Source organism: Cibotium barometz, chromosome 30 (genome assembly GCF_041138505.1).
Source record: "Cibotium barometz isolate CiBa-2024 chromosome 30, ASM4113850v1, whole genome shotgun sequence".
NCBI lineage: Eukaryota > Viridiplantae > Streptophyta > Polypodiopsida > Cyatheales > Cibotiaceae > Cibotium > Cibotium barometz.
Window position 1 is genome coordinate 25,494,657 of NC_141075.1, and position 27,560 is coordinate 25,522,216.

The window sequence follows — 27,560 nt, forward strand, 5'->3', positions numbered from 1 at the left end:
GGTGTGCACGTGTGGGTTTTTAGCTTTTTTGACATTTTTAGCTTTGTTTTTGGGCTTTTGTATTTTTTATTATTCCCAATAAAGGTGGATGTACATGGTGTTTTGTTACATATGTACAATAAGGGTTTAGGTTTTGTGGCTTACTATGCATGCTCAACGGCAAGCGAGGGTGGAGATCTGCTTGTCCATCCAGGATGCAAGCGTAGACATAGGACTTTTCGAAACTTTGGCCTTCTAACTAGCATGTGTCATGGGAGTGTGGTGATTTCTATGGGTGGGGGAGCATCTAGGAGTGCCAAAGGAGTATGTGTGCCGCACAACATAACACTTAACACCTGATGTGGCTCATCTAAAATCTAAGCTATAATGGGTGCGATCAGACTTAGTGGCATATCCACAATTTCTTTTGACTGCTTCATTGGTGGGGTTTGGTACGCTCATCGAGGGTGCTGCCACTATTCTCCATTCCATCTTAGACTTTGGGTGTGGTGTCGCAACCATGGCCTTGGTTCTCCACACCCACTTGGATTTGACATTTGAGGGTGTGTTTAGGAGAGGGAGAAGGGGGGGAGGGGGGGGAAGGGGTGGCTGGGCACCTAAACTTTGGCCTTCCAACTAGTGTGTGTCATGGGAGGGTGGTGATTTCTCTAGGGGGTCAGGGAGCATCTAGCAGTGCCAAAGGAGTATGTGTGTGGCACATCATAATACTTAACACCTAGGGTGACACTTGAAATCCGAGAAATCAAGGATGTGATCAGTGTGCATAGACTTAGTGGCATGTCCACAATTTCTTTCGGCTACTTCGTTGGTGGGGTTTGGTATGCCCGTCGAGGGTGCTGCCACTATTCTCCATTCCATCTTAGACTTTGGGTGTGGCATCGGCGAGCCGTTGCCTTGGGAATCCACACCCACTTAGATTTGACATTTGAGGGTGTGTTTGGGGGGGGGGGGGCACCTAGGCACTCGTTTCTTTGATCTTGTCACCCATATGTAGGGGTTCCCTTCATAGATAATCGTTGTGCTTTTAGTAGTTTTGTCTCAGGACCCATCAAAGTGTCGACTATTGGGGTGGTATTGGCTACTGTAATGCAGACAACAAGGTTTTTGGGACCCAAACACATGGGTTCACCTCATAGATTCCTTGGGATTCTAGCAGCTTGACTGGAATTCTTAGGGGTCTCGAGTTGAGAATTCCACATCTCTTCTTAAGGGGGGTCATACCTCTTAGCTGATCTCTACTTATGGGGTAGGCTTTAGGTATCTAATCTACCTTAGCTAGCCATTTTTTTACTTGGGCATCCAATCTACCTTGGCTAGCCAGGGTACTCTTTGGTACCCACTCCTTTTTAGTGACCTCCCTGAGAGTTCATTAAGGTTGATGTTTGGAGGGTGGTTCATCATCTCTATCGATAAGAGGGCAGTGTTATATGTTAGGGGTTACATGGAATGATGATGTATGGTTAGATAGTGAGGCTTGGGATGTTGATATGTTCGAGATAACTTCATTGACCAAAGGTACAGTAAGAATTTCATAAGGGAGCTCAGGTGTCACAGTTCTTCTCCGCCAGTTTCACGATGCAATCTGTGGTGTGTGGTCGCAATCCATCCCTTCCGAGGATGATGATTTCGCTCATTGTACCTAGTGTTACATAAGACTCTCCATTTTTTGTTTGTCATGCTATCATTTCTTCTCTTTTTCTTATGGATTTAGGAGATCATTAGGGTTGGAAATTAAAAAAAAGGGCCTTGTATTAGTTCCATGATTAAAGGAGGATTAGCTCTAGGTGAATAAAAAAGTGCCATGTGTGGTCCAATGTTACATTTGACCATCAACTACTTTTGCATGTCTATCAGTTATCAATGAAAGTTAATAATATCAACATAAAGATTTGTGTACATGCATATATCGTCAAGGCAAAATTGATATACATAGTGACTCTATACAATATGATTCAAGAGACATTCAATTGATGCTATTCTTGTTCCTTGGTAGCTTCTTCCTCAGTTTTGCCTTGCTTAAGAGGTGCCTCCTTTTCTAATGTTTTTGGGTGGAGTCTTCTTGGGAGTTTTGTTTAGAAGTTTGCTTCTTAGGAGTTGCCTCCTTTTCTAATGCCTTGGGAGTTTACTTCTTAGGAGTTACCTCCTTTTTTTATTACTTTTGGGAGTTTGCTTATTTTAGGATTTTCCTCCTTTTCTGATGCTTTAGGAGTTTGCTTCTTAGGAGTATGCTTCTTGGGAGTTGCCTCTTTCTCACTTGCCTTCAAAGTTGCTGTCTTAGAGTCGTGCTTCTCTAATGTCTCTTTAGTTGTTTTCACCTTGTTTGTTTGCTTCTTGGGAGTTATCTCCTTCTCACTTGGCTGTGTGGTTGCTTTCTTAGGTGACTCCTTTGAGGTCTTCTTTTTTGGAGGCTTCCCCTTCTGCACCTTTTATCTTTTAGATGAGAAATGCAATTTTTGTTTTGGGGTAAGCACAGGGTGTCCTTCTTTACCGAAAGAATCTACCTTTTGGTCTATATATTTTCTTTTCTTTGGAATGACACGCACTGGTGAGTCCTCTATGTCAAGATCAGTTGGTATGATAACATGTAGTTCAAGCATCTTCTTGATGGCAACGGCGCTCACATACCAGACATACGTATGTGTGTAGCACATTGTAGAAAACTTTAAAAAAAGCATGGATTATTGACAAAACACAACAAAAAAACTTAAATAATACATTATAGAGCACTTACATGAGTTCTTTGAGGTCCAATAAATAGCTTGGCACTAACAAGCCTCCAATCATTAGCAATGACCCTCCAAGCTAGTAAAATCCTTTTGTAAAGGAATTGGGAGTGAATAAATAGTTGGTTGTTTATCTTTGAGAGGAGGATGCATTGTCTCCAAATGAGCAAGTAATCTTTTAGAAAATCTGAAAGTATCAAAAATGATAAGCAACAACCATAGAAGACGATTTTAACAAAAAGTCTCATGAGGTAAAATTTAGGCTTACAATATTGATTCTCCATGTTGTCTATACATTGAGTTGAGAAAATAAACTTTTTGTCTTTGTCTCTTTGTATACGCATGTGCGATGTGAGAACTTGTGGTGAATTGTTCACTAGCACACAATTCAAGAAGCTCCATCTTTGGTGTTTGCAATTGATGGTGGTTAACATTCCATCCCTCACATTGGAAGGGTACCAATTAAGATGCCAATGTTCCATATGGACTAAAAAATCATTGTGGGGGCCATCAAATTGAGCAAGGGTTAGAGTTTAGATTCAATCCACAAAGTTGTTGTATTGAAGACTCATATGAGCAATGTGTGCAACATCATTGCAAGAGGAAGATTGTTTAGTTTGGATGCCTAAATGTCTGAAATGTATGCTGCAATCACATATGTCCAAGTCATGGAGCATGTTTTAGACTTGGAGATGCCGTATAAAAGAGTTGGACATGTAAGCTATCAAAGGATGAAACATGTAAGCTATCAAAGGATGAAACATGTTTAAGTTGCATGTCTTGTTGATGGGTTGTCTCAATTAAAGGTAAGCATCCTCTTATACATGCCAAGCATGCCAGTTCAACAAACAAGTAAGGATGCTCTCGTACATGCCAATTTGATAAACAAAAAAGGCAATCATTTTCTCTAGGTAAGAAAATCTTAGTACATTGATGTATGGGGACTTGCACAAGTGGTGTATTGGGTAATGGCATTGTTATATGGGCAGTGGCACTATTATATAACTTTCATTAATGAGTATTGTAGACGGACTTGGCCTTACTTCATGGACACTAAGTTATATGAGCTTAAGGACTCAAGGCCTCAATTTAGAAGGACATGCTGAAGCACACCAAGAATTTGAGGCTAAATTGTGGAGGTAGTATATGTCCAAACTTTGATCTATACCTCATGGAATGTGGTTTTACCACCCATGGGAATACTCCTTAACAAAATGGAGTAGTTTTAGAGAAAGAACATACACATTGCAAAGGTTGCAAGTTTACTTCTAAATGAGAAGCATATGTCTTCATTGTATTAGGTTGAGATAGTAGCATGGAAGCTTTTGCATCATGGGTTTATGCCTCCATTAGATGCTTGATTTCGATCAAAGGAATTCTTCTTCTCAGTTGTGTCATGTAATGTGACAATAAGGGTCTATACATGATGAAGTCTTCTTGTGCCACTATCCCAACTTAGTAGTTAAGTCACGATTCTATTCACAATAAAGACTACTTGTGCCATTTCCTCAACCCAAAAGAGAAATTGGGATTCTATTTATGATGAAGGATTCTGATTTTTTCATCCTGTAACCAAATCAATGGTTGGGTAAAGATAGAAACTCCAACTCTAATATGCCAACAAGTTAAATAGCTTCTTGACTAGTAAGGATACATAGTTCTTCAAAGGCATGGACAAATTACCAATATATTAATGTAGGAAAGAAACAAGTGTACGAGGGACAAAAAAAGGTTGGAAAGAAAGAAATACATCATCTAGCGGTTGACATATGTTAGGTTCATGGCCATAAATCACATATACATGTCATGGACAATATAAATTCTTGGAGCTCAAATGTTTGAGGAATGGGAACAAGCAATGAATGCAGAGTTGAAAGTTTTCTATGGTTGCTTAAGAGCTTACTTTAGCCTTGCTAAAGCATGTGTCATTGAGTAAAGGTAATGATTGTCCTTGCTTATTGTAAAAAATGACTTATATACAAGTGACTAGTTTTCACACTAGGCTGGCTAAACTTAAAAATGGTACGGCCTCTATTACTAGTCTTAAGCAAGTATATACATGAAGTACTTGAACTTTCCCTTTTTAACATTATTAAGCACAAGGTAAGGCCACTTTATATGTTCCAACGCCATCTACAAAAGACAAGTGCCTGAGGGATAAAATAGCAAAGTGTCTTATGGTTGGCCGGGTGGGTGAAACCATGTTAACCTATAGAGCAGTGACCACATCCTCACATCACCCACCAAGTCGCTCTGGTGAAGTTGTTGTTGTGGGAGCGGAAAGGCTTAGATGGTCTAGGATACACCATGAAGCTGGCATGCGAGGTTAAGTGGTATGGTTCAAGATTGATCCATAACCGGATTCATGGCATATTAGTGAGAAGCTTTGGGTAGCCCTCATGGTAGGTAGCTTATTGAGGTGGCATGAAAGGTATATGCAGAAGTTCTTCATAATGCGAGGCCACCTTCTATTATGTAGAAGTTCTTCATGTAAAAGGTGACATGAAAGGTATATGTAGAAGTTCTTTATGATGTGAGGCCACCTTCTGTTATGGACATGGTTAGGACCCTTTTAAATTAGGTAGTGCAAATATAAGTGGTTCCCATCCTATGATTGGCGGAATGAGTGCCAAGATCACCATGGAATGATTTATTTGTGTACATGGTGGTGATGATCTTCTTGGCGCAACATGATATTCTACCCTGAGCTCATAATGTGATGCCTAGAGATTGGGCTTCTTTGCTAGTGACAAATACATCGGTGTGCGAGGTTTTGTTAGGGTTGAATTGGAGTCAAAGCAAAGGTTAAATGCATTGAAACTCGTTGGAGGTATCTACAAGGTCGATCTCCAGGTGACGATGGGATGTACTATGGGTCATGCTTATGCCTGCCATGGTCCCCCCATCCAGAGATGTACCTGGAGGGTTGGTATTGACGAGGTTAGTTGTAGGTGCATGTGTTTGTGCATGCTATGAGATGCGAGATGTGAAAAAAAATGGTGATGTTGCGCCCGTAGTGAAATATGTAGGTAACATGCACATGGGTAATGGGCAGAAGGTGTGCCTGTGTGTATGTACTCCCTCCAACTTAAAGATTTCTCCAATTCGACTCCCTTTGCTACTTTTTTGACATTTTCTCAACATCCCTTTTCATGGGAAGTCAAGATCATTAGATTGTTGATGCATGGCACAACTGGCTTTGCCCTAGCTGCAAATGGAGCCGGGCGGCCTCTATGCCTCAAAGGATTTGGCATTAGCAAGCACTAGGAATAGAGGCAATGTGGATCGATGGGCGGTGGGGCTAAAGAAGAGGCCACAAAAGGTTCATGCTGATTTAAGGAAGGTCCAGGTGATGGGTCGTACCATGGGCCAGGCTTGCGCTCCCTATCTAGAAACATACATGGAAGGCCGGTGATGAGGCTTAATATAGGTGCTTGAGGTATCGGTGCCTATTGATGTGTCTACTAGATATAGAACCCGTGTGTATATTATAAATTTCAAATGCATAGGCATTAGGAAGAAGGTGGACCCATCTAGAAACGTACATGGATGGCCGACACGATGAGGCTTAATATAGGTGCTTGAGGTGTCAGTGCCTATTGATGTGTCTACTAGTTGTAGAGCCCGTGTGTATATTACAAGTGTCACGTGCATAGGCATTAGGAAGAAGGTGAACCCATGTAGAAGCTCCTTTCGATGAAAACTCCAACACACCCCTTTCTTCAATGAAAGCTGGACCCGTGTAATAGCTCCTTTTGATGAAAACTCCAACACATTGCTTTCTTCCACACTTATTTTTATGCTTTCTTTGCCTATTACACATGTTCTGAGATAGGGAATTGAGTGTTGATGTTAAGCAAGGATGGTCAATAAGATTGGTGTGAATGAGATTGGGTTGTCCATGAGAATGGAACAATTTAAGACACCAAGTATGTAAGAATTTAAGTGTCTGTTGGTAAACTACGAAGGCAATGGGTGGCTTCTTAGACAATGTTGAGACCATGGGATGCAGCTTTGCAATGTGGACCCTGAAGGCATCTCTATCTTGTTTGATTAGCAAGGTACGAGCATGTTTTGCTCCTTGGAGGGAGAGACAAGAGTCTTGGGCTTTTGTTGGCTTTGATTATCTTGTCGGAGTGAGGACATTGCCCACTTCTTGGCTAATGGATTTCCCATTGACGGCCTCATCAAAAAGGTCTCCTTGTTTAGGTTTTCTTGCTTTATGGGGGTAAGTGTGGGTGTGTGTATGTCCTGTGTGCTCATAGGTGCATGTGCATGTTTTAAATTCTCACGGTCGTTTTTAGTTTTGTTTGGAGTTTCAAGTTTTTTATCATTCAGGTATATGTATATGTACAAATAATAGGTTACATATGTGTAACGGGGTTTAAAGGTTTTGGCTTACCATGTGGCCTCATTGAGTGAACGTGGAGAGTCACTTGCCTATCCACAACGCAAGCCTTGACGTTATTACTACCGGCTTTGCCAACGTGCTTGATTGAATTTTGTCTTTCTGGTTTTAGCTTACGACTTAGTGTGCTATGGGGTGGTGACACAACTGAGGTATTGTGGGATCGTTGTCGTGATCTTGCTCATTCCTAGTGGTGCCATGGAAGTGTGCATGACTTTATTTGGGGTTTGGCACCATGTGTGGCTCTCATGGGAACATAGGGTAAGCGAGTGGTGTGCTATGGGGTGGTGACACAACTGAGGTATTGTGGGATCGTTGTCGTGATCTTGCTCATTCCTAGTGGTGCCATGGAAGTGTGCATGACTTTATTTGGGGTTTGGCACCATGTGTGGCTCTCATGACTTTATTTGGGGTTTGGCACCATGTGTGGCTCTCATGTGTGGCTCTCATGGGAACATAGATGGGTAAGCGAGTGCATATGGGCAAGGTACTGTCTCTTGTTTCTTGGTGTCCAAAGAATTTCTGACTTCTCTGTAGGTGGTGGTGGCATATGAGTCGAGGGGGAACCCACTGCTCTCCACTCCTTTTCTCTTATGCTTTAGGGTTGGAATTGGAAGCATGGATTTTGGTCTCCACTTCATCTTTAGTCTGGTGTTTTAATGGCATGGTTGGTGCGGGTTTCCATAACTTGGAACCCGAATATAGTGGTTCCCTTTGTAGAAGCCTTGAGCTTCTAGTAAGTGGTTGGGACCCAACAGAATGTTCGGATATTGGGCTCGAGCTGGAGATTGAGGCCATTGCATGACACTCTTTAACTTTGGGGATTGGGGTGGAGTCCATGAGGTTATGGAAACCCAAATGGAAAAGGTTTTTGGTCGTAGAAGCCTTGAGCTTGTAACATCTTGACGGTGGGAATCCATGGGGGATGGGCAAAACTTTGTTGCATGAGGCTCCCATTTGACAAAATCTCTATTCATGGGTAGACAAATAGCATATTTGCCAAGATTTTCTCCTCGACTATGAGATGAATCTTCCCTCTTTTCAAGATTATTTTTAAGGACTAGTTACACTTGTGTATGTATACGTGATTTGAATTTCCAAGTCTTAAACTAGCCTTGTGCCTCTCATGTAAGGCCTTTCGAGAATCATGGTATATGGATCTCTTCTCTAAAAATCCATCACCACTAATGTGCGGTGGGAGCGTAAACCAAAGGTCTTAACTTTGGCATCCTGAAGGACGCCCAAAAGTTTAGCTATGTTCTCGTTTAGCAAGCTTGACCATGAGGCTCGTGCCTACGAGGGTGGGTTCCCCAAGCCTCCTAACAATCCTTGGTGATTATACTAACACCAGCCCCACCATCCAAGATTGCGGAGACTATCATGCCTTTATAAACGACAGGTTCATCGCTTTTGAACTAGCTTGTTCCTGGGCACTTTTGGCTGTCCTTTTGTCTTGGGTATGGAAGGAGAGCGCTCAATGTGTGCAACCTCCTCCTCCTCTTAATGTGTGTGTGGGCTCTTAGATTCCTAGTCATCCCTAGTCTGATAAGTCTCTCCAAAGTCAAGAATCTCCTTATAAAAGAGAACTTATCGGGACTCGTACTTCTGACACAGTAAGAAGACTGTGAGGCCTACTATGTTCCTCGTGCAATATTCACGCTCACACTCACTTGGAGGTGGCCTTGGACCTACCAATGTGTAGCAAATGTGCACTGATACTTCCTTAGGTACCTCAGTTGGGTTCGAAATGAATTCTTCACATATCAAATTTAAAAAAATACCTACCAATGTGTAGCAGATGTGCACTAATCCTTCCTTAGGTACCTTTGATGGGGCTGAAATGAAGTTGTCACACATCACATTAAAAAAAGTACCTACCAATTTGTAGCAGATGTGCACTGATCCTTCCTTAGGTACCTCTAATGAGGTGGAAATGAAGTCGTCACATATCACATTTAAAAAAATATTGTGGTGACTATGATAACCCATAGAAGGCTAACTTTCACCTCCCATTGTGTCCTCCTTCACTACTGCGTCTAGCAATATGGAATCTGGTTGGATTGGTTCTAGAAGAAGAGGCTCCAAAACTAGTTCTTTTTGTGGCTTCTTAAGAATGATCATGGGTTCAACTATACGACCTTTAGCACACGCTATGAGGTTTCCTTAATAGTTCTATGATTAACTATGGAATAAGGTATGGATACTCTCAAGCAGGGTTAGTGGTTTGTACTTGACCACTTGCTCAAATATCGGGTCTAGTTTAGCCTGCACCTTCTTTGCTTGTTTCATTCTCTCGTTCTTCAACACGGGGTTGGGGTAATCTTTAAGTTTCTTTGGAAGTTTGTGTATTCAATGGGTTTCTTCTCTTTGGGAAGAGCTAGTTTGAGTAGGAGATTGCTAGTCGTTTGAGATCGAGGTAACCTCGGAGCTATCATCGATGGTCATGACATCGTTGCCCTTGAGAAGCGATCGCGCATTGTGTTTTTGCATGCTCTTTGAGGTTTTCTTTTGGACCTTTGGTTCCAGTCCTTTAGCTTTTTTAAAGGCTACTACAGCCTTTGGGGCTTGTGCCTTGGGCTATTTAGCCGGTGGCTTCAAGGTTAAAGCCCAAGCTTTAATCTTGAAGTGAGTTTAAATGCTCATGAAAAAAGTGAGTTTAGAAATAAGGTACCAAAGAAATGTGGATCATGTTTAGATTTTTCTTTTATTTATACATTTACAAATATTAAACATTATAAGTATGATATGAATAAAAACTATCCTAAGATAGGATTAGGCTAGATTAAAACTTAATATATGTATAACTATCATATGTAACACTAACCATGTTTAACTCTATATATTTTTTAAAGTTTGTAAATCCTCCAATATACCCCGAATTCTTATGGCATTATTGCATGATTACACTTGTTATACAATAATCATGTTTGTACACGTGGTAAATTAGATTTACATATCTACTTTATTCTCTCAGCATACTAATCACACTTGGTAAAGAGTTTATAATCTTCCCAAAGAAACCTCTTTGGATTTGAGCAACACACAAAAGATGAATTTTCATCATTGAGCACATGCAGAAGTAAGTCAATTGAAATAAGGTTCCCACACTTAAGCATGAGAGAAAGCTATAATTGCATTCCTGTCACTACTATGATCATTTTCTATTCAAGTTAAAACACCTAAAAAGAGGGTACCATTGGTACAAACATTAGAGGGTACCTAAACATTACAGGGCACCTACCATGGGTACCTATAGGATGATTATTAGTTAAATGTTGTGAAAAAAGATAGATTATAAATTATTTGAATATTTAATTTACTAATTGCTAAGCAATTAAAACATTTCAATTAGGGTGGCTACACATAGTCACCCTCGGGAAAGTTGACATTTTAGTTAGGGTGGCTACACATAGTCACCACTAGCTATATTATGACATAGTCACCCTCAGGAAAGTTGATATTTTAGTTAGGGTGGCTGCACATAGTATATTATGACATCATCAACAATAGCAATGCATGCTTCAGGACATACAACCTATCCCCTTCACATAGAGAGTGGATAGCTCGGGAAAGTTGACATGGAAGGCTGACTCACATCCAATTTCTTGATAATCTTGGGCAACATTTCCATCCCAGCCAAAAACATGGTGGGAACAAGCACACTCCTCCACCTGATCTCAGTAATAAAAAAGAACAATGTTGTCAGTGTTTTTTTTTTTGGCCGGCTCGCCGGAGTGTAAAGATGGTCTACGGTCCACACCGAGTTTTTTGTTGGTGCGAAGGAATCCTTAGTTTTGGTAGGCAAGCCAGAAAAGAAAAAAGAATAATAAAAATCACGAGTAAGGGGATGATAATAAATAAATTAATTGAAATGGTTTCTAAAGGTGGAAGGCCAAAGGGTAGCTTAGCGTTATGATTATTTTTTTATTGGAGTAATACTATAAATTTATGGTAAGGCGATGGTGGGTAGAAGTTTAATGGAAGGTTCTCTTCGGAGATCTGCTCGCGAGGGGTCAAAAGGCTCTGTTTTGCGTGCTCGATTCAACCTGCGCGGCCGCATCTGCGTGTTCCAGGTACTCTGCCAGACCCTAACCTTTTGCCCTGTGCTCTCTTTTTATTTAATTTCTTAAATATTTCATTTCCCCTTTTTATTTTCTTCCTCCTTAAATCTTCTTTCCTGTCCTCACAGCTTTGCTTTTTTTGCCCCCCCTCCCCCCCCGCCCCTTTGAAGACCTTAAAATGATTTATCCTTTCACTAGCATCTCGCACGCGCTTTGAAACATTATATTTTGAAGTTTTTAAATACTTTTCTTAATAATAAAATGTATAAAATGTCAAAAATTTGAAGACGGTTGATTTCCCTGTTGATTTAAGAAAAAAGAAGGAAAAGAAAAATGTTTCTGTAATTATAGTTATCCTTTTTCTTTTAATAATGATAATACACACTGTAGTGCTCACTGTTTCAGTGCAGCGAGTGCTTGTGTGCTCTAAAGAGGTTATAGTAGACAAATGTTTGTGATGAAACTTTGAAGAATAGGGTGAAGTGCCCCTGAAAGCATTTTTTTTTTCTGGAAAAGGCGATCGGTGGCAGCTGGGAGCCTTTTTCATGGGAAAAGTGCTGACTGCAGCACTTTCCACCACGATGTCATTTTGATTGGCGAAAAAAGAATCAGTCAGGCTCATATTCTAAGGTTGATAGCATCATCCTTATTTATGCTTGAAGGGAAATTTAACAGGGTTGTCAGCTCAGCATATTTTGGCTAGTTTGCAGGTAATGGAGCGACCAAGGGACCTTTATGTTACTCTATTCTAAGCAGAACACACATGTAGAGAGGGGTTCAATCTCTAGGTCCCATAGATCTCCCTCAGAGGACGGGGTGGTGCAAGGGGAGGGGGAGGGGGAGGGGGAGGGGGAGGAGGGGGGACCACCTGCTTAAGCTTCTCGAGACAGAATCTGGACAGAGGAGACTTGGACCTCCTGTGGGAACCCTCCGCTAATGCTCATAACGATTACCAGTAAGAACAGTTGCCTTGGGGGGCCCACTTGTTTGGCTCTTTGGCTGTCAGTCCTTGCGGTGGGTTGGGCTGGCTAGGCTTGCACTCGTCGGGCTGAGGAGAGAGATGAGGCTGCTCGTAGGTGTGGGACGGGTCCTTTTGAGAGGGTGAGGGACCCGGGGTCATCTGGGTTCTGTGGGGGCTGACAGCAAGGACACGCTCCAGCCAAGTGCCCCATCTGTTTGCAAATGAAACACTGTCCAGGGAGGCATGAATATTGAGTCCGCTGCATAAACGGCCCCCCATGGAGGCTGGGGAGTGCAATGACCTGAGAGAGAGCCTCCAGACAGGCTATGCATACCTGAATGGATGGAATCCCTGCCGCCCTGGCTAAAACTTGTCCAATCGATTCTCCAGTCTGAATGAACAGTGGTACTTCTTTTGGAGGCCTGGGAAACAGACTGTGACGAGGAGGGGGTTGGATGCGGAATCGAAACCATGGTGCCATGGAGTGAAAAATGCATGAGCATTGCATATCGCGATGGGGCTCTGCTGTAACACACGATCAGTTGCTGTGGGTGAAACAAACTCCACTGAGGATTAGTGGTGCCCATGAAAATGAATGTCGGTGATTTTCTGGGCTTGCTTATGTGGGCTGCGTGGAGCAAATCCCAAATCTGATCATGTGGTAGGTGACTCCCAACAATCTTGCAAACCAAAGAAGATGCCACGAGGGGGGAGACTGGAGATCCCAAGAGTTGGAGGGCTGCTGCGGAGAATACCCAAGGGGCGGTGACCTCGTTGGGGGATGACAGAGCGGCTGCCATGGAGTCCTTCCAGATGGGTAAAGATGGAGAAACCAATTCTTGCTGAAAGATCAACAACCAGAGTGCGAAACCTGTTGGGAAGGAAGAAGGGAGGGACCGACGGACGCGCGATAAAGAGGGTGGTGGCCAGGGGCGGTAGGAAGGAAGGAGAAGAAGAGGGACGAAGGGGAGTGTAGGAAACCTGCATGGGGGAGGGGGTGGTGTGGGGGGGGGGGGGGGGGGGGGGGGAGGAGGCTGAAGGCGTAGGGTGGAGAGGAGGAGGGTGAGCGTGAAGGAGGAGGGTGGAGGGCGGAAGCGGGTGCGAGAAGGGCACACAGGAGAAGGGAGGCAGAGGGGCACTGCACAGGAAATTGGGGGCAACAACGCAAAAGAAGGTTGGGGGGTAGAGAAATGGAAGGTGAGATGAAGCAAAGGAGAGGGGATGGTGATGGCGAGGATAGAAGGGGGGGGGGTGCGGGAGGCAGGTCCGCAACGGGCGGAGCTCCATCTTGTTTTTACGATAAAAAATTTCCTTCCTCCCTATTACCCGAGGTTCCCTAGATCTCACATAGCACTGTTGTCCACCATGTAAACAATCCGTCCAATCCAAAACGGCATGTTTTTGATACCAGATTCTCACGCGCGGATGCGAGGTACATTGTAGACCACCTTGGAGTAGCCAAGTCAAATCAGCCACTGGGTGCTTCTTTCTAACCCAAATTGCATGTAGACTAGAATTTGCAGCCTTGTTTTGAAGTCAACCAGCCTTGTGGGGAGTTTGGATGCATTTGACCTTCCCTACAGCTTGCCTGTAGCCAAATGCTCAGCCTTGTAGCATGCCTGTAGATGGTCGACTGGCTCTATCCTCTCTCTTCTTGTAGGTGCTTAGGTCAAAAGTGCCAAAAATAGCCCACAACCTCCACTTTTATGTGTTGTGTCTGGCATGAGACAAAAGGTTATGGATGAATTGCCATGCTGCTCCTTATGCAGGTCATAGGCGTCTTGCCTACTATATGCATGACTGAGCGGTACTTCTTTTGGCCAAGTACGTGTAAAGACAGAGAGGTGTATGTATGTGCTTGCATCACTTGTTAGAAAGTGAAGTTTTATAGGCGAAATGCTCATGTTCCTCACCAAGAACTACAAAACGAATGGGCTGATTTACATATACTTCCTCCTGTAAATTCCCATTTAAGAATGCAGTTTTGATGTCCAATTGATGCACTTTCCATCGTTTATGTGCAGCCAATGCAATCACTGATCGGATTGTAGTCATTCTCGAAGTAGGAGCAAAAGTCTCCTCATAATCTATTCCCTTTTTTTGAGAATAGCCTTTAGCCACAAGTCTTGTTTTGTACCTGTCAATAGTACCATTAGACTTCCTTTTGACTTTGTATATCCACTTTGTTCCAATGACATTCTTGCCTTTCGGCAAGTCCACAAGATCCCAAGTCCATGAGAAATCTATTTTTCCTCTCAGCTACACCATTCTGCGCTGCGGTGTATAAGGCATAGTACATTGGTGTTTGATGCTCTTTTGAAGCATATAATCCTTGAATGCATTTGACATGTATTCTCCACCTCTATCTGAGCGGAGTGTTTGGACTTTACATCCATGCATATTTTCAGCCATTGCTACAAAGTGTTGAAAGCATGTAAACACCTCTGCTTTCCCTTTCAAGGGGTAAACCCAAACAAACTTGGAGTAGTCATCAATGAATGTGATGAAATAAAGATGCCCCCCTATGGATGGTGTCTGCATTGGACCACATATATCATTGTGTATGAGCGCCAGCTGCCCTGTAAGCCAACTGTACCAGTTGCCCTGCAGCTGCCTGCGCCAGTTGACCCGCAACATCCGCCTGCGCCAACTGTCCAACAATCGCCTGTACCAGATGACCTATGCAACTTGTACCTGCCGACCTGTACCAGCTGGCCTACACCAACCTGCACAGCTGTCTTGTACCTGCTTGCACAGATCTCTTCAGACGCCTTCCTCTCCATGTAGCCAGCTGACTTCCCCTTTCCAAAAGCAAGAGAGAGAGAGAGGGGAGAGAGGCGTGTACCTCCAAAAATGGAGTAGCCTCTCCCCAAATTTATCCATAAGAAATTCTAAGGCCCTAAGGCCCTTTTAAGTTTATTAAAACTTATCCCTAGGGGCCACTTATGCCTAGGGGCCACCCAAGGTTAAAACATTAGAATATTAAATCCCTTGGTCCCCCTTCACACTTGGGGATGTCAACACATGTTACCATTTGTTCGGGCACCCAAGTATGAATCGTGAAATATTTATCTTGCTCACCGACCACCATGCCCACACTTGTGCTGTTCCAGTTTCAGAGGGTCATTTTATACCCCCCTCTTGAAAAATGGCAAGCGTCCTCGATTGCAATCTGGTGATACAGCAAGACATCCAAAGTGAAAAGTACAATATGGCAAGTTCAGCGTCCCAATCTCTCTAAGCCATGCATATGTAGCAACATTCACTGTAAACCTATGGTGGAGTAATAGTCCAAGTTGTATACCACTGTGAACCTTACACAACCACAACATCCAATGTGACTAGTACACATATATCATAGAAGTCCCATAAACAGATGTACTGTTAGCCATCTGGCATCAGTACCTTCGGGTGAGACAAAAGCTGCACCAAGCGACCTCTAGATGTCATCTGAGCCTGTCTATATCAAGGGAGCGGAGGTGCTATCCCCCTCTTGAGCATCAGGCAATGCTCCAGTCATGCTCTGCTGAACCTAAATGAGCCGTAACAAGAGTCGGCTCCAACTCAAAGGCATCGAGATAAAGCTGCAAAACCTGAGGTGAATCTGTTAAGTTACCTTCCTCCATCCACTTCGCATCCATCGGTGAATAGTTCTTGAACTTCACAAGATAGCGATGGGAAACTTTACCTCGTACCTTTCTTTCCTTATGTGCCAGTATCTGCTCTGGAATAAGAACCTCATCAAGTTCCTCAACTTCCGGCTGAGCCTCATTTGATACATCCTCAGGCACATCCCCACGGAAAGGTCTAAGTAGACTCACATGAAATGCATTGTGAATCCTCCAGTGATCTGGTAGCTTCAAACGATAGGCCACCTCACCAATCTTTTCCAATACCTGAAAAGGTCCATAATAGCGCATGCTCAACTTAGGGAATAAGCGCTCTTTACCCTTCATCTTTTTGAGCCTAGCTTTCTCAAATCGCAAAAGAACCCAATCACCCAATGCAAACTCTAATGCACGTCTGTGACGGTTTGCTGCTTTCTTTTGCTTTCTTTTGCTTTTGCTGAGTTTTCTGGAGTGTCTAACTCTCCGATAAGCTTCATCCATGTTCTCCACATACTAGTCAGCCTCAAAGATCTTATCCTTTGTGTGCAAAATAGGTGGTACCTTCTTCCCTCCTTCCACAATCTCAAAAGGTGCCTTGCCCGTCGAGGTATGGACGGTGTTGTTATAAGCAAACTCCACCAAAGGAAGATACTTTTCCCATTGTTGCTTGTGCTCTGACACATAACACTTAAGAAGATCTAACACTGTGGAATTAGCCCCTTTTGATTGACCATCTGTTTGTAGATGAAACGATGATGAAAACTTGAGAGTTGTATCTATGTTGTCAAACAATCCTCTCCAAAATAAACTCATCATCCGTGTATCACGGTCACTAATGATAGACGAAGGCATGCCGTGATACTGGTTTATGAGAAAGAGATGTTGGCTGTAATTCATGCTCTTTCTACATGGAAACACTATTTGCTTGGGGCTGATTTCACTGTGCAGACAGATCATCAGACCTTGCGTTATTTCCTCACGCAAAATAAGCTTTCTGAGAAGCATATGCGATGGGTAACTTTTTGTCTATGTTCCACTTCCAGATTGTGCATGTGGAAGGCAAAAAGAATGTTGTGGCCGATGCTTTGTCACGCAAGCCACAGGTCTCAGCAGTTTCACTTGCTTATCATCATGAGCTTGATGAAATGAAAGAGTAGTATGCCCATGATGAGGACTTTGAAAGGTTGTATGATCAGATGTCTGAGGGTCAGCGGCATGATCATTATACTCTCAGAGATGGGTTTTTGTTGATGCATGGTAAATTGTGTGTTACCAGGCAATTGCGACTCAAGGTTATGATTGAAAGTCATGCTCCATCGTGTGCAGGTCATAGAGGAATTGACGCCACGGTAAAAGCAGTTGAGACTTTCTTTTATTGGCCAATCTTGAGAAAAGATGTTGATGCTTTTGTTAGGCAATGCATCGTATGTCAGAAGGTAAAGTTTGACCGTCAAAAGACACCAGGGTTACTACAGCCTTTACCTATTCCAGATAGACCTTGGGAGAGCATTGCCATGGATGTTATATTTGATCTTCCACGTACACAAACGGGGAATGATGGCATTTGGACTATCATATGTAGGTTCAGTAAGCAGGCTCATTTTATTCCCGTGCGCAAGACGATCAAAGTTGATCATACGGTGAAGTTGTTCATGGCGAACATCTTCAAGTATCATGGCTTGTCAACGTCTATCATTAGTGACCGTGATCCACGGATGACGAGCTTGTTCTGGAGAGGGTTGTTTGACAACATGGGTACAACTCTCAAGTTTTCATCTTCATTTCATCCACAAACAGAGGGTCAATCAAAAGGGGCTAACTCCCCAGTGTTAGATCTTCTTAAGTATTATGTGTCAGAGCACAAGCAACAATGGGAAAAGTATCTTCCTTTGGTGGAGTTTGCTTATAACAACACCGTCCATACCTCGACGGGCAAGGCACCTTTTGAGATTGTGGAAGGAGGGAAGAAGGTACCACCTATTTTGCACACAAAGGATAAGATCTTTGAGGCTGACTAGTATGTGGAGAACATGGATGAAGCTTATCGGAGAGTTAGACACTCCAGAAAACTCAGCAAAAGCAAAAGAAAGCAAAAGAAAGCAGCAAACCGTCACAGACGTGCATTAGAGTTTGCATTGGGTGATTGGGTTCTTTTGCGATTTGTGAAACTGTAGACAATGTTGATGATGGTTGTAGTGTCGAAACGCAATGCTTTACGTGTAGAAAACGCACTATGATTATGGCGTTTGCGACCCAAGCTCTGATACCATGTTGGCATCCACAGGATCACACATGGAGCTATGGAGGATGAAATGTCATCGTCAGTGGAGTGTGTAAAAAGAGAGAGAGAGAGAGAGAGAGAGAGAGAGAGAGAGAGAGAGAGAGAGTGGAGCTCAAGTATGAGAGAGAGATTGCACAACTTGAATGGTACTCATAATGAAGGACCCAAGTACATGCTTTTATAGGCACCAAGGCCTTTGTCTCTTGACCCTAAATAAGAGGGTGTTCACACCACAAAGGACACTAGACTCCAGACCAACTCTGAAATATCCAAAAATCCCCCTTTGCTAAACTTGATAGGATTCCAACCTTTGACCTTGGATGACTGTCATCATCCCTTTGTCTCCCCATGGACTCCCAAACCTGTCATCCTTCCCTGTTTGGCAACCTTTTCACTGAAAAACCTTGGCCGGTCTCCAAATCCACTCCAAATCTGATGAATATCTATGCATCTGTTAGCATTTGGCTTGACATCATACATACCCTCCGCGGCCAGTGGGGGAAGTTGCAAGGTGGTTCTGACCGCATGTGGAAGCGGTGGGAAGCTTTCTTGAGGCATTGGCAGTTTTCTTACTGATAGAGTTGGTGACCCCATCTGGCATTACATGATAGAATGCATAGTGGAAGATGGGAAAGTGGAAACACAGGAGAGAGAGTGAGAGAGAGAGAGATGGATAGAAAACATAGGTGTATACCTGCTCTCAATATCACCAAACAAGAATACAAGTCCCGAGCAAGAGGTGAAGAAGACCTCGTATGTGAGGGATTGTAGCAAGCCAATATGCAGAGGCACTAAAGCATGCAAGAGGCGAATACCCAAGTCATGTTTGAGGAGGGGATGGCCTGGCTATATATATGCCAAAAACTCTGTAACAAGAGTTGCCAACCGCTGAAAAGAAGCATCCTCTGGAAAGGTCGGCATCGCAAGATGTAAAGACTTGTAGAAAAGATGGGGTCCATCTTCTCAAACTCCATACCATGAGTTGCCCAATGCTGTACACAAGCACACTCCACTGAGGTGGGCATTGCTAGATGAAAGGACTCCACATCCCCCTCTGAAAATTGATATCGTCGGATTGGTATAAGCTCAACTTGATTCTGATCCAAATCCAAAAAATTGTCGAAGTATCATTGTGTACAGATCCAAAGCATCCCACCGGGTTTGAAAGTTTATCCTCCAAAACAACCTTGCATGCCGCATCAAACCAAATGCAGAACTAGCAGAGGGAGGGACATCCTCATAAGCATCACAAAGAGAGGCAGAGGTAGACTCCTCACAATGAGGAAGGGAAGCAGGAATATAAACTGCAGTGGTAACAAAGTCCTCAAAAGCATCACTGAAGTTTGAGAGCAGAAGACTCTTCCATAGAATCAGGTCCCAAGAATCAGCAACAAACAAATGATCCTTGTGAAAGGATCACACCTCACAAGCAAAACACCCTCCTTTCTTTGTAAACACTGCAAAGAACATAAACTCGGACAAAATAACTCTGCTCAAGATCTTTGAACTCCTATCACAGAATAAAGTCTCCACACATACAAAAAAGCTCTCGAAAACTGACCCTCAAGTGAAGTAGTTGGAGATGGGCCCCCCTCTCTGACTGTAGAAAACTCATTAGGGAAGCAAAACGTAGCCAAAACACTGCTGTCCAGCAAAAAAACAGCACTCCACCGCCAACAGAAGGCAAGGAACATGAAGAAACCGGGGAACTGTGTAGGCCAGGAACAAAGTGCAAGTATAGATGGTCCAAAAATCAACCAAAAACGGACTGAAATCAGAAATTCGGTGTCCTCCTCAGGTGCCAAACTGCCACTAGAGCCACAATCCACACAAGACCCCCTTTGCAAGTGATATGTGTCCACTGGAGAAGAAAACGCAGCCAACCGGGGGGGCTGCAAACCTGAAAATACAGGCCAACTAGCTTCCACACCTCATAGGAGGAAAAAATGCTGAAGAGAAGGTACCTTCGGGTCCAACTGATGAAGCCCAAGTGAAGGTAGAGCTACCAGCAGGTACAGTCCAAAAAACGCAGCAAAACCAGACTGCAAATCTGAAAATGCAGAGGTGAAAAGGGGCAGTAGATAGGGCAGAATCTGGAAACGCACAAGTGAAAGGTACCACTGAAACTCGCAGGCGGTGGGCGGTGCCTGGGCGACTAGGGCCTTTGACACACTTGTTGATACCATCAATGCATACTCCAACATGGTATCAATTGCTTAGGATCCTGGCTGCCCTCATTTGCGATTCTGCTCCTTCTCTGCTGGCTGTGTTTCTAACTATTGAAGGCAGCTGTATCTCCTTCTTAGTTGGCTGTGTTTCTGGCTACTGAAGGCGGCTGTTTCTCCTTCCATCTGCTGTGTTTTCTGGAGCACCAAACAGTGGCTGGGTTTTCTCTACATAGCTGCGTTTTCTTCTCCCTGTGCTCTTCCTCATCAGCGTTTCACTCCCCAGGCTGCCCTGTTGCTACTGCTTTGTGCCAAGCATCATCGGCAAGCTTCTTGGTGCTGTTCTTCAGCATTGATCGCAGTGAAAGAGCTGTTTTCTCTGTTTTTACAGAGTGGAAGGTGTTTTCTTCGCGTGTGGTGCATCCCAACAAGCGGCCCCGACATCTCTACTTCTTCCTCGGCCTCCTCTCCCTCTGGTTGGGTGTTTTCGGCGAGTTTTGGTGGACTGTTTTGCTGTTGTCCAGCTTCTTTCTCTCTTATATTTGAGAGGGGGCTGATTGGTCTTGGTGCTCGAGTGGAGTCTTGGAATGCTGAGATTTGTGTCCTTTGTTGCTATGGATATGGCTCCCCCGTGTACGAACAAGGATGACAAGTTGGATGGAACCAACTATGCCCATTGGAAGTTGAATATGCGGATCTGGCTCATCCACAAGGGTTTGTGGGAGATTGTTCAGGGCACTGAGAAGAAGCCCGAGCGTCGTCAGAACTCTAGAAGGGGAACCCAGGATCAAGAGGACGAATTCCTTGCGGAATTACAAGACTAGAAGAATTGTGATTCGAGGCACATTCAGTGCTTGTGCGGACCATCACAAAGGAGGTCTCACCGGCCGTGCAAACTCTTACCAGTGCTCATTAGGTATAGTCCAAATCGGAGGTTCTCTTTGCTCGAGATTCGTCAATGCGAGCAATTACTTTGCAAGGGCAACTCTACGGTTTGTTATTTAGTGCTAGCAGTTCTATGTAGTCCTTTCTCATGAAGGCCAAAGTTATCCATGACTAGCTACTGGTGATGGGTGCTACTTTGTCCTTTGCTCAGTTGGCTGCACTTATCCTCACCAAGCTTCCCCCGGAGTATGATGTGGTTTCTCCAGCTTTGCGGTGCCAGGTCACAACCACTAAGTTGGATTTTGATGAACTTAGCTTCCTTCTCTTGGAAGAAGAGTCCGTCCTCGTTTCTCAGTGTAAGATGAAGGTGTCTCTTAACAGTTTTGATTAGGCACTTACTTCAGTTCAAAAGAAAGGTCGCAATTTTGCTTCTCATGTGGGAAGAGAGGACATCTGTCCAAGGATTGTTTGTCCAAGAAGAAGGACAAGACCAAGGGCACGTCTTCATCTCAGAAGAAGTGTAATGACACGACACACGACAGTGATACAGATACTTCTAGTGCCACATCTAGAGCTCCTAGGATGCTTCCGGCTCGGGAGGACCAAGATGGTGTACTTCTCTAGTATACATGTAGTTCCCCCATGTGCTTTCAGCCAAAGAAGGTTTGTGGGCAAGAGAGGGGGCTGGTAGCAGCTCCATTTGTTGGTGCATGGGAACCGCGAGTTGGAGTTCCAAGCATTAAAAATATGGCAAGACATGGTCATCTTTGGTATAGCAAAGATTATGGATTGGATTTGTTCCGACTTCGTTGTTTGAGGCTTTTGGGATGTGATGTGTTCATAGTCCACTGTTGGGGATTATGGGCGCGGTGTGTCTAGCAGCTCATCACCTTATTCTTGGAGTTCATTGCACACTTGTGTGGGAATTCAGAGCCAAGCAAAGCTCCTTGCTGTTCGTGGTGGCATTTTTGTTTTAAGGAAACAGGTTGGTGTGTGCTCTCTCCGAGGTGATTTTGGTATCTGTAGTACTGGAGGGTCCATGGTTGCATCTTCATCAGCTTATCTTCTTCATACTCTTGCACACTATGAGCTGCAGAGGGGGGGTTAGAATTGTGCATCTCAGTGTATTTATTGACTTTATCTATTTTTGGGTATTTTAGCTATTTCTCTTACTTTCAGGAAGTCGTGAGCAAGTCGGCCAGCTCACTCCCTTCACTATAAAAGAGACCTCACATATTCACTTGATGTAGTTCATTCTGAGCACAAGTTCAACACTTCCTTGTTGGCTATTGCCATTGTAAAGCCTTATGCTATTATAAAAGGTGATCTTGTCCACAAGCTCTCTCTCCTTTGCTCCCTCTTCTCTCTCTTGTTTTGTCTACGCTTCTGCCTGTGCATACTCCAACATTGTGTTCCTCTCCTTAGATTGTGCGCCTTCATCTGGGACCCATCAGTGTTTAGCCTTGCTGAGCTTGATGCTGAACAATGTTGCTTGGTCACCCACCAAAAGATCAAGACACGGGCGATGGCTTCATCCATGCGCGATGCAGTAAGGAAGGGTGGGTGGCTGGGTGGGGCATACATAGCAACAATATCTCAGAATCAGCCTAAAGCTCTAATATCAATGTCACATGCGGAAGCTCTGGGAGTCTTCTTTCAGCCCTAAAAACCATCGTGGAACAACCTGATGCAAAACGTAAGCAAGAAACGGAGAGAAGAAAGAGAGAGAGCTGAGTTTCAGTATATTCATATAGTACAAAAAGGAAGTACAATCTTGGCAAGCCTTTGGCTGCCAGCACTGTAGCTGCAGCCGACAGGCTCTTGTTCCTTTCCCGTGTTCTCCTGCACACAATTAAGCCTGGCACATGCCCAAGTCTCTTCCTTCTGCCTACCAGAGATAAGCTCCTGGAATGAGCATGCACATGTCTTGCACGACCCCTATATACTTAAGGCGATTGTGGGGAGTCGAGATCCTTGAACCACAAGTCTATTTTGGCCGGCCGTGTTTGACAATGTCACAAAACCCCGACCTCACAGGATATGCAGAGCCCGTTTGACCGCATGGCAGATTATTTTGACTTTCGCCCGATATTGGATCTTGTGAAGGCAGGTGGAATTTGGGAAGTGCAAAAAAACAGATGGATGATTCCCCAAGTTCACGTGTTTATATGCATAATTGATGCATGCTTGCATAATACTTTTCTCTGTGACATTGTTTCGCTGCATGAACAATGCCTGGTATTTCTACGTGTGATTGTCCATGGGATTGAGGATGCTTGAGCACTCTATGGATGTGTGTGTGCATTACTTGTTTGGGCCTAAAACGGTGTTATTATGGGTTTTGGATGAGCTTGCAGTGGGATTGTACAGGTGCCACGTAAAGGTGCATGTCTTTGTACTCGCCTTTGTTACAGTCTGCCATGCAGCAATCCAGCAGACTGGACCCCTTACAAACTCAATTCCCCATATGACTTTTAAGAGCAGGAGTTTTGTTCATTAGATTAGTTGTAAGTGGTTGCAGTAATGGAGTTTTTCATTTATTTAAACTGATACAAGTGCACCTTTTTGCAGGCGAACCAGAAACAAATATTTCAGTGTTGGTGGCCTTATAACATCCACTTGGTCAGGAAATGTGGTTGAAATGGGCACACAAGCTCTGTGGTTTGCTCAATCCAGTTTCTATGCAGTTGAGCATACTGGACCTAGTCCAGTAAGCTGTGCGACAGCAAGTACATGTGAGGTGGAATATGAAGGGCAAGCAACACCTCGTAAAAATGTTCCAGTAGGTCTGGATTTTCAGGCTGAGTTGCCCAGGCTCATCTCCAGAAAGAGATGTTTGGATTCGGACACCTGTGACCTAGATAGCCGTAGATGGTTTGGAGAGCATGTTTGGCCAAAGGAGAGTGAACTGGTTGAAATTGAGAAGAGTGCAAGCTCCAGAGCAGGTTATGGTATGTGCTCTTGTGCCATCCGGGACACATTGGAATGTGTAAGACTGCATATTGAGGAAAAGAGGAAGGCATTAAAAAATGAACTGGGGGAAGCATTCTATACTTGGGGTTTTCATGAAATGGGAGAGACTGTAGCAGAGCACTGGACACAGGCAGAAGAGCTGACGTTCCAGCAGTTGGTAAGACAAAACCCTGTGTCCTTCTGGTATGATCTCTTCGAAGCTTTCCCCACAAGACGGACAAGGGAACTTGTGAGTTATTATTTTAATGTGTTTGTGCTACGAAAGAGGGCTATTCAAAACAGATTGGATCCGGGCAATGTGGACAGCGATGATGATGAGATGTTGCTGGACAGTGATGATGAAGAGGGAAGTGGTTGTATCTTTGGGTCTGATAAAGAGGTAAATGGGTCACAGGTAGATAATGCCCAAAGTGAAGGTGATGAAGTGGATGGTTTCCCAAGCCATTACTTGGATGATTCCGAGGATGACATGCATGACTTGTCGAGCCGTTCTGGAAAAGAGTCGGGGGATGAGAATGGAGACATTTTTGGCTGTGGTGAAAGCTCAGATATGGTGAAGGCAGTGCAAGACCACGTTTATGCGAAGGCCTCTTCAAGGGCTGTCTCTATGCAGCAACAAGTGGTGAAGCCAGACACAAAACCGTCTTTGTCCCCTGAATGCAATCATGAGTCTGGGAATGAAGGGAACAACTTTGAAGCAGCAAGAGCTTGGGAAAGGCTTTCTGAGGAGGGTCGACCTACCGGTCAATGTTCAAACCAGAATGATGAAAATCCAGAGATGCCCTCCGTCACATGTTCCAGATCAGAACGGCAGACTTTTGTATGGGACACTCCTGTACTGTCTTCTCCAAAGGATGTTGACAAGCTCATTTCTACCAAGGGTATGATAGAAGAGTTCTTTGGAAGTGAGGGTTTGAAGTAAAGCACAGGTCTCAGCTTATATGGGGATAACTCTTATCAAGCTATGTGGCGTGCCTCTGCTGCAAGAGCGTATGCCTGATAAGTGCACCATGGTTTCTTTGTACAGTAGGCTATTGTGTAAGTTTGATGCTAGTTTAGGTCAAGGTGTGAGAAACAGGTCTTGGTGATGCAAAGCAACTGCAAACCAAGAAATGGGAGGTTGTGTACACTAATACTGCCCAAGAGAAAGATGAACTTTTAACATTTTTCTTTATGAATACGTTTTTATTTTGTGAGAGGTTTAGCCTCATTATATTGAGAAGTATTTACCTCCTTATATTGAGAAGCACCTTAAATTTAAGGTTGGAGTATCCCTTTACAAGTATGTTGATTTCAATGTGGTCTTTCGTTAAAACCAAGGCTTGTAACCTTTAGCTAACCCAGCTATGCTACATGAAGTGGGCCGATTTAAACTAGTATGTGAACGGCTATCTTTAATAAAAACTGGTTGAGTAGATCGATGAAAAACTAGAGGAAAGAGAGGAGAGATCATTATGAAAATTTGTTAGAATGCTGCCTTGCAATTTTCAAGGAATATGATAACAATTAGTGTCATCCAATCAAGCATGCTTCTATTTGAACAATGTTCTTGTCAAAGTAATGCCAGACCTTGGTTAGGATTCGTCGCCCTAACCAGCCAAGCCCAGTATAGTATATAAGAGAAAATTTATCTTCTTTGAGGCTTTCTAGTTATGTCAACCTTACATGGGTTAGGGGGCGACCATTTGTTTAGAAAAATGAGGTTGTAACTCTTGAAAACTTCAGAGTGGAGATTTTGAGACTTCTAGTTGGAAGTAAGAATTTCAATTTGTTTGAACTTCAGATTATTCCTTGAAATTTTTTGCTTTGTTCAAAGGTTTCATGTGTGAGTTGTGAATTTTTGTTCTAAAGCGACCTAGTAAAACGTCCATAGTAATGAATGTATGAAAGACAGCTAGCTTCAAAAAATTGAATATTGTGTATTATGGCATGGTTACAGTGCCAACTCATGTAGTGAGGTTCACATTATGGATTGACCATTTGTATGTTAGTAGGGGAGTACTTTTCTTTAAGTAAGTATTCTAAACGTATATTATATTTGCAGAAAAGAGAAGAGAATACCCATCTCTCTTGTGTGTTTGTCTACTCGTGTGTGTTTTTGCTTGCAAGAAACTCAAGCTCACTCTCTCGTGCATTCGCATTCTTCTCATGGTATTAAAGTGCCGGTTCGCATGAAGAGCTCAAGATGTAAGCAAAGGGAGCGATATATGGGTAAGGGTAATTTCATCTCTTTCTCTTTCTTTGATTTGGAAGCAAATCTTTGCAGGTAGCTGCTAGTATTTTTACAAAAAGTGCTTGAATGATGACCATAAAAGTTGTTTTTAAAAGAATTTTGGTACATGATATTTTTTTATTATCTCGAGTAGTATCTTGTATTGAGAGTATTTTTCTAGTATGAATCTGTTTGAAACAATATACTTAAAAGAGATGAATTCTTTACCGAAGTCTTTGAACGCTACAAATATGGCTTTTATTTTACAAGACTTAATCAATTTGACTAAGCAATCGATGAATGTAAATATCAATCAACTGTGAACAATTGAAGAGCCTTTTAAGAGAAATCGTCATGGATATTGACATTAACCTTGATTGTATAGTGTTTTGATATTAAGCCTCTCGTTAATGCATTTGACATTAGTATTCACCTCCACTTTTGCATCCAACGTGACCCCTTCTGTTGTAGCTCCCTTTGGATAATGCAATGTAGTGAAATGGTCATAATGTTGTGAAAATAACAAATTCAATTGTAATTGATATGGCTTTCTATGGTGTTTCTCCCATTGGAATATTTTCCCATCCATTTGGTTCTTGATGAAATCGAGGCAATAGGGAGTAACATTGCTACTGTAATTGATAACTCTATCTCCGACTGTATATTCTTTCTAAATCTTAGCTTTTGTGCGGGTGAACAATGGCTATTGTTGTTGTTGGAGCTGTGCCTTCTCTCTCTCTCTCTCTCTCTCTCTCTCTATATCTATCTATCTATATATATATTCTTTCTAGACCCCACCTTTGGTGTGAGTGAACAATGGCTATTAGCGTTGGATCATGCTTCTCCTTCATTCAACTTGGGATTCTTTTAATCACATTTGGTAGAGGTTCCAAGCTAGGCAGGAATAGCAACTGTCTATTTGCTCTTCTCTCATCCTTTTGTTTATTCATTGCATCCTTGTATCTTCCAATCCACTTCTCCATAATGGGACTATTTAGAATGCAGAATGTATTCCCTTTGGCACCTGATTGACGATCCATTACTCCTATTTTTTAATTTCACACCAGGCAATAGGATTTTGTGCGTCTATCTTCTGCACAAGTAAACCATGTGTTTTTTTATTATTGTTGTCGTCGGGAGTACTTGTGTTCTTGTTGTGACAACAACTCTCTCTATCTTGAGTACTAGCACTCTTTAGTTATGTGCCCCCATTGTTGATAGTTATCACATCTTTAGTTATATGCCCCCTTTGTTGATAGTTATCCCATTAACTTTTGTTGCGA

General features: G+C 43.1%; 1 protein-coding gene across 1 annotated transcript; it reads left to right on the forward strand.

Annotated features, from left to right (window-relative positions):
• Positions 1-11,065: 11,065 nt before the first annotated feature.
• LOC147621315 (uncharacterized) lies at positions 11,066-25,347 on the forward strand. The gene is made up of 2 exons (XM_086824043.1): positions 11,066-11,204; positions 23,664-25,347. Exon 2 carries the CDS (start codon positions 23,734-23,736, stop codon positions 24,985-24,987), a length of 1,254 nt encoding a protein of 417 aa, XP_086680169.1. The 5' UTR covers positions 11,066-11,204; positions 23,664-23,733; the 3' UTR covers positions 24,988-25,347.
• Positions 25,348-27,560: the final 2,213 nt, after the last annotated feature.

Coding starts and splice junctions, on each gene's coding strand:
- LOC147621315 (XM_086824043.1), top strand. CDS start 23,734: ATGGGCACACAAGCTCTGTGGTTTGCTCAATCCAGTTTCTATGCAGTT.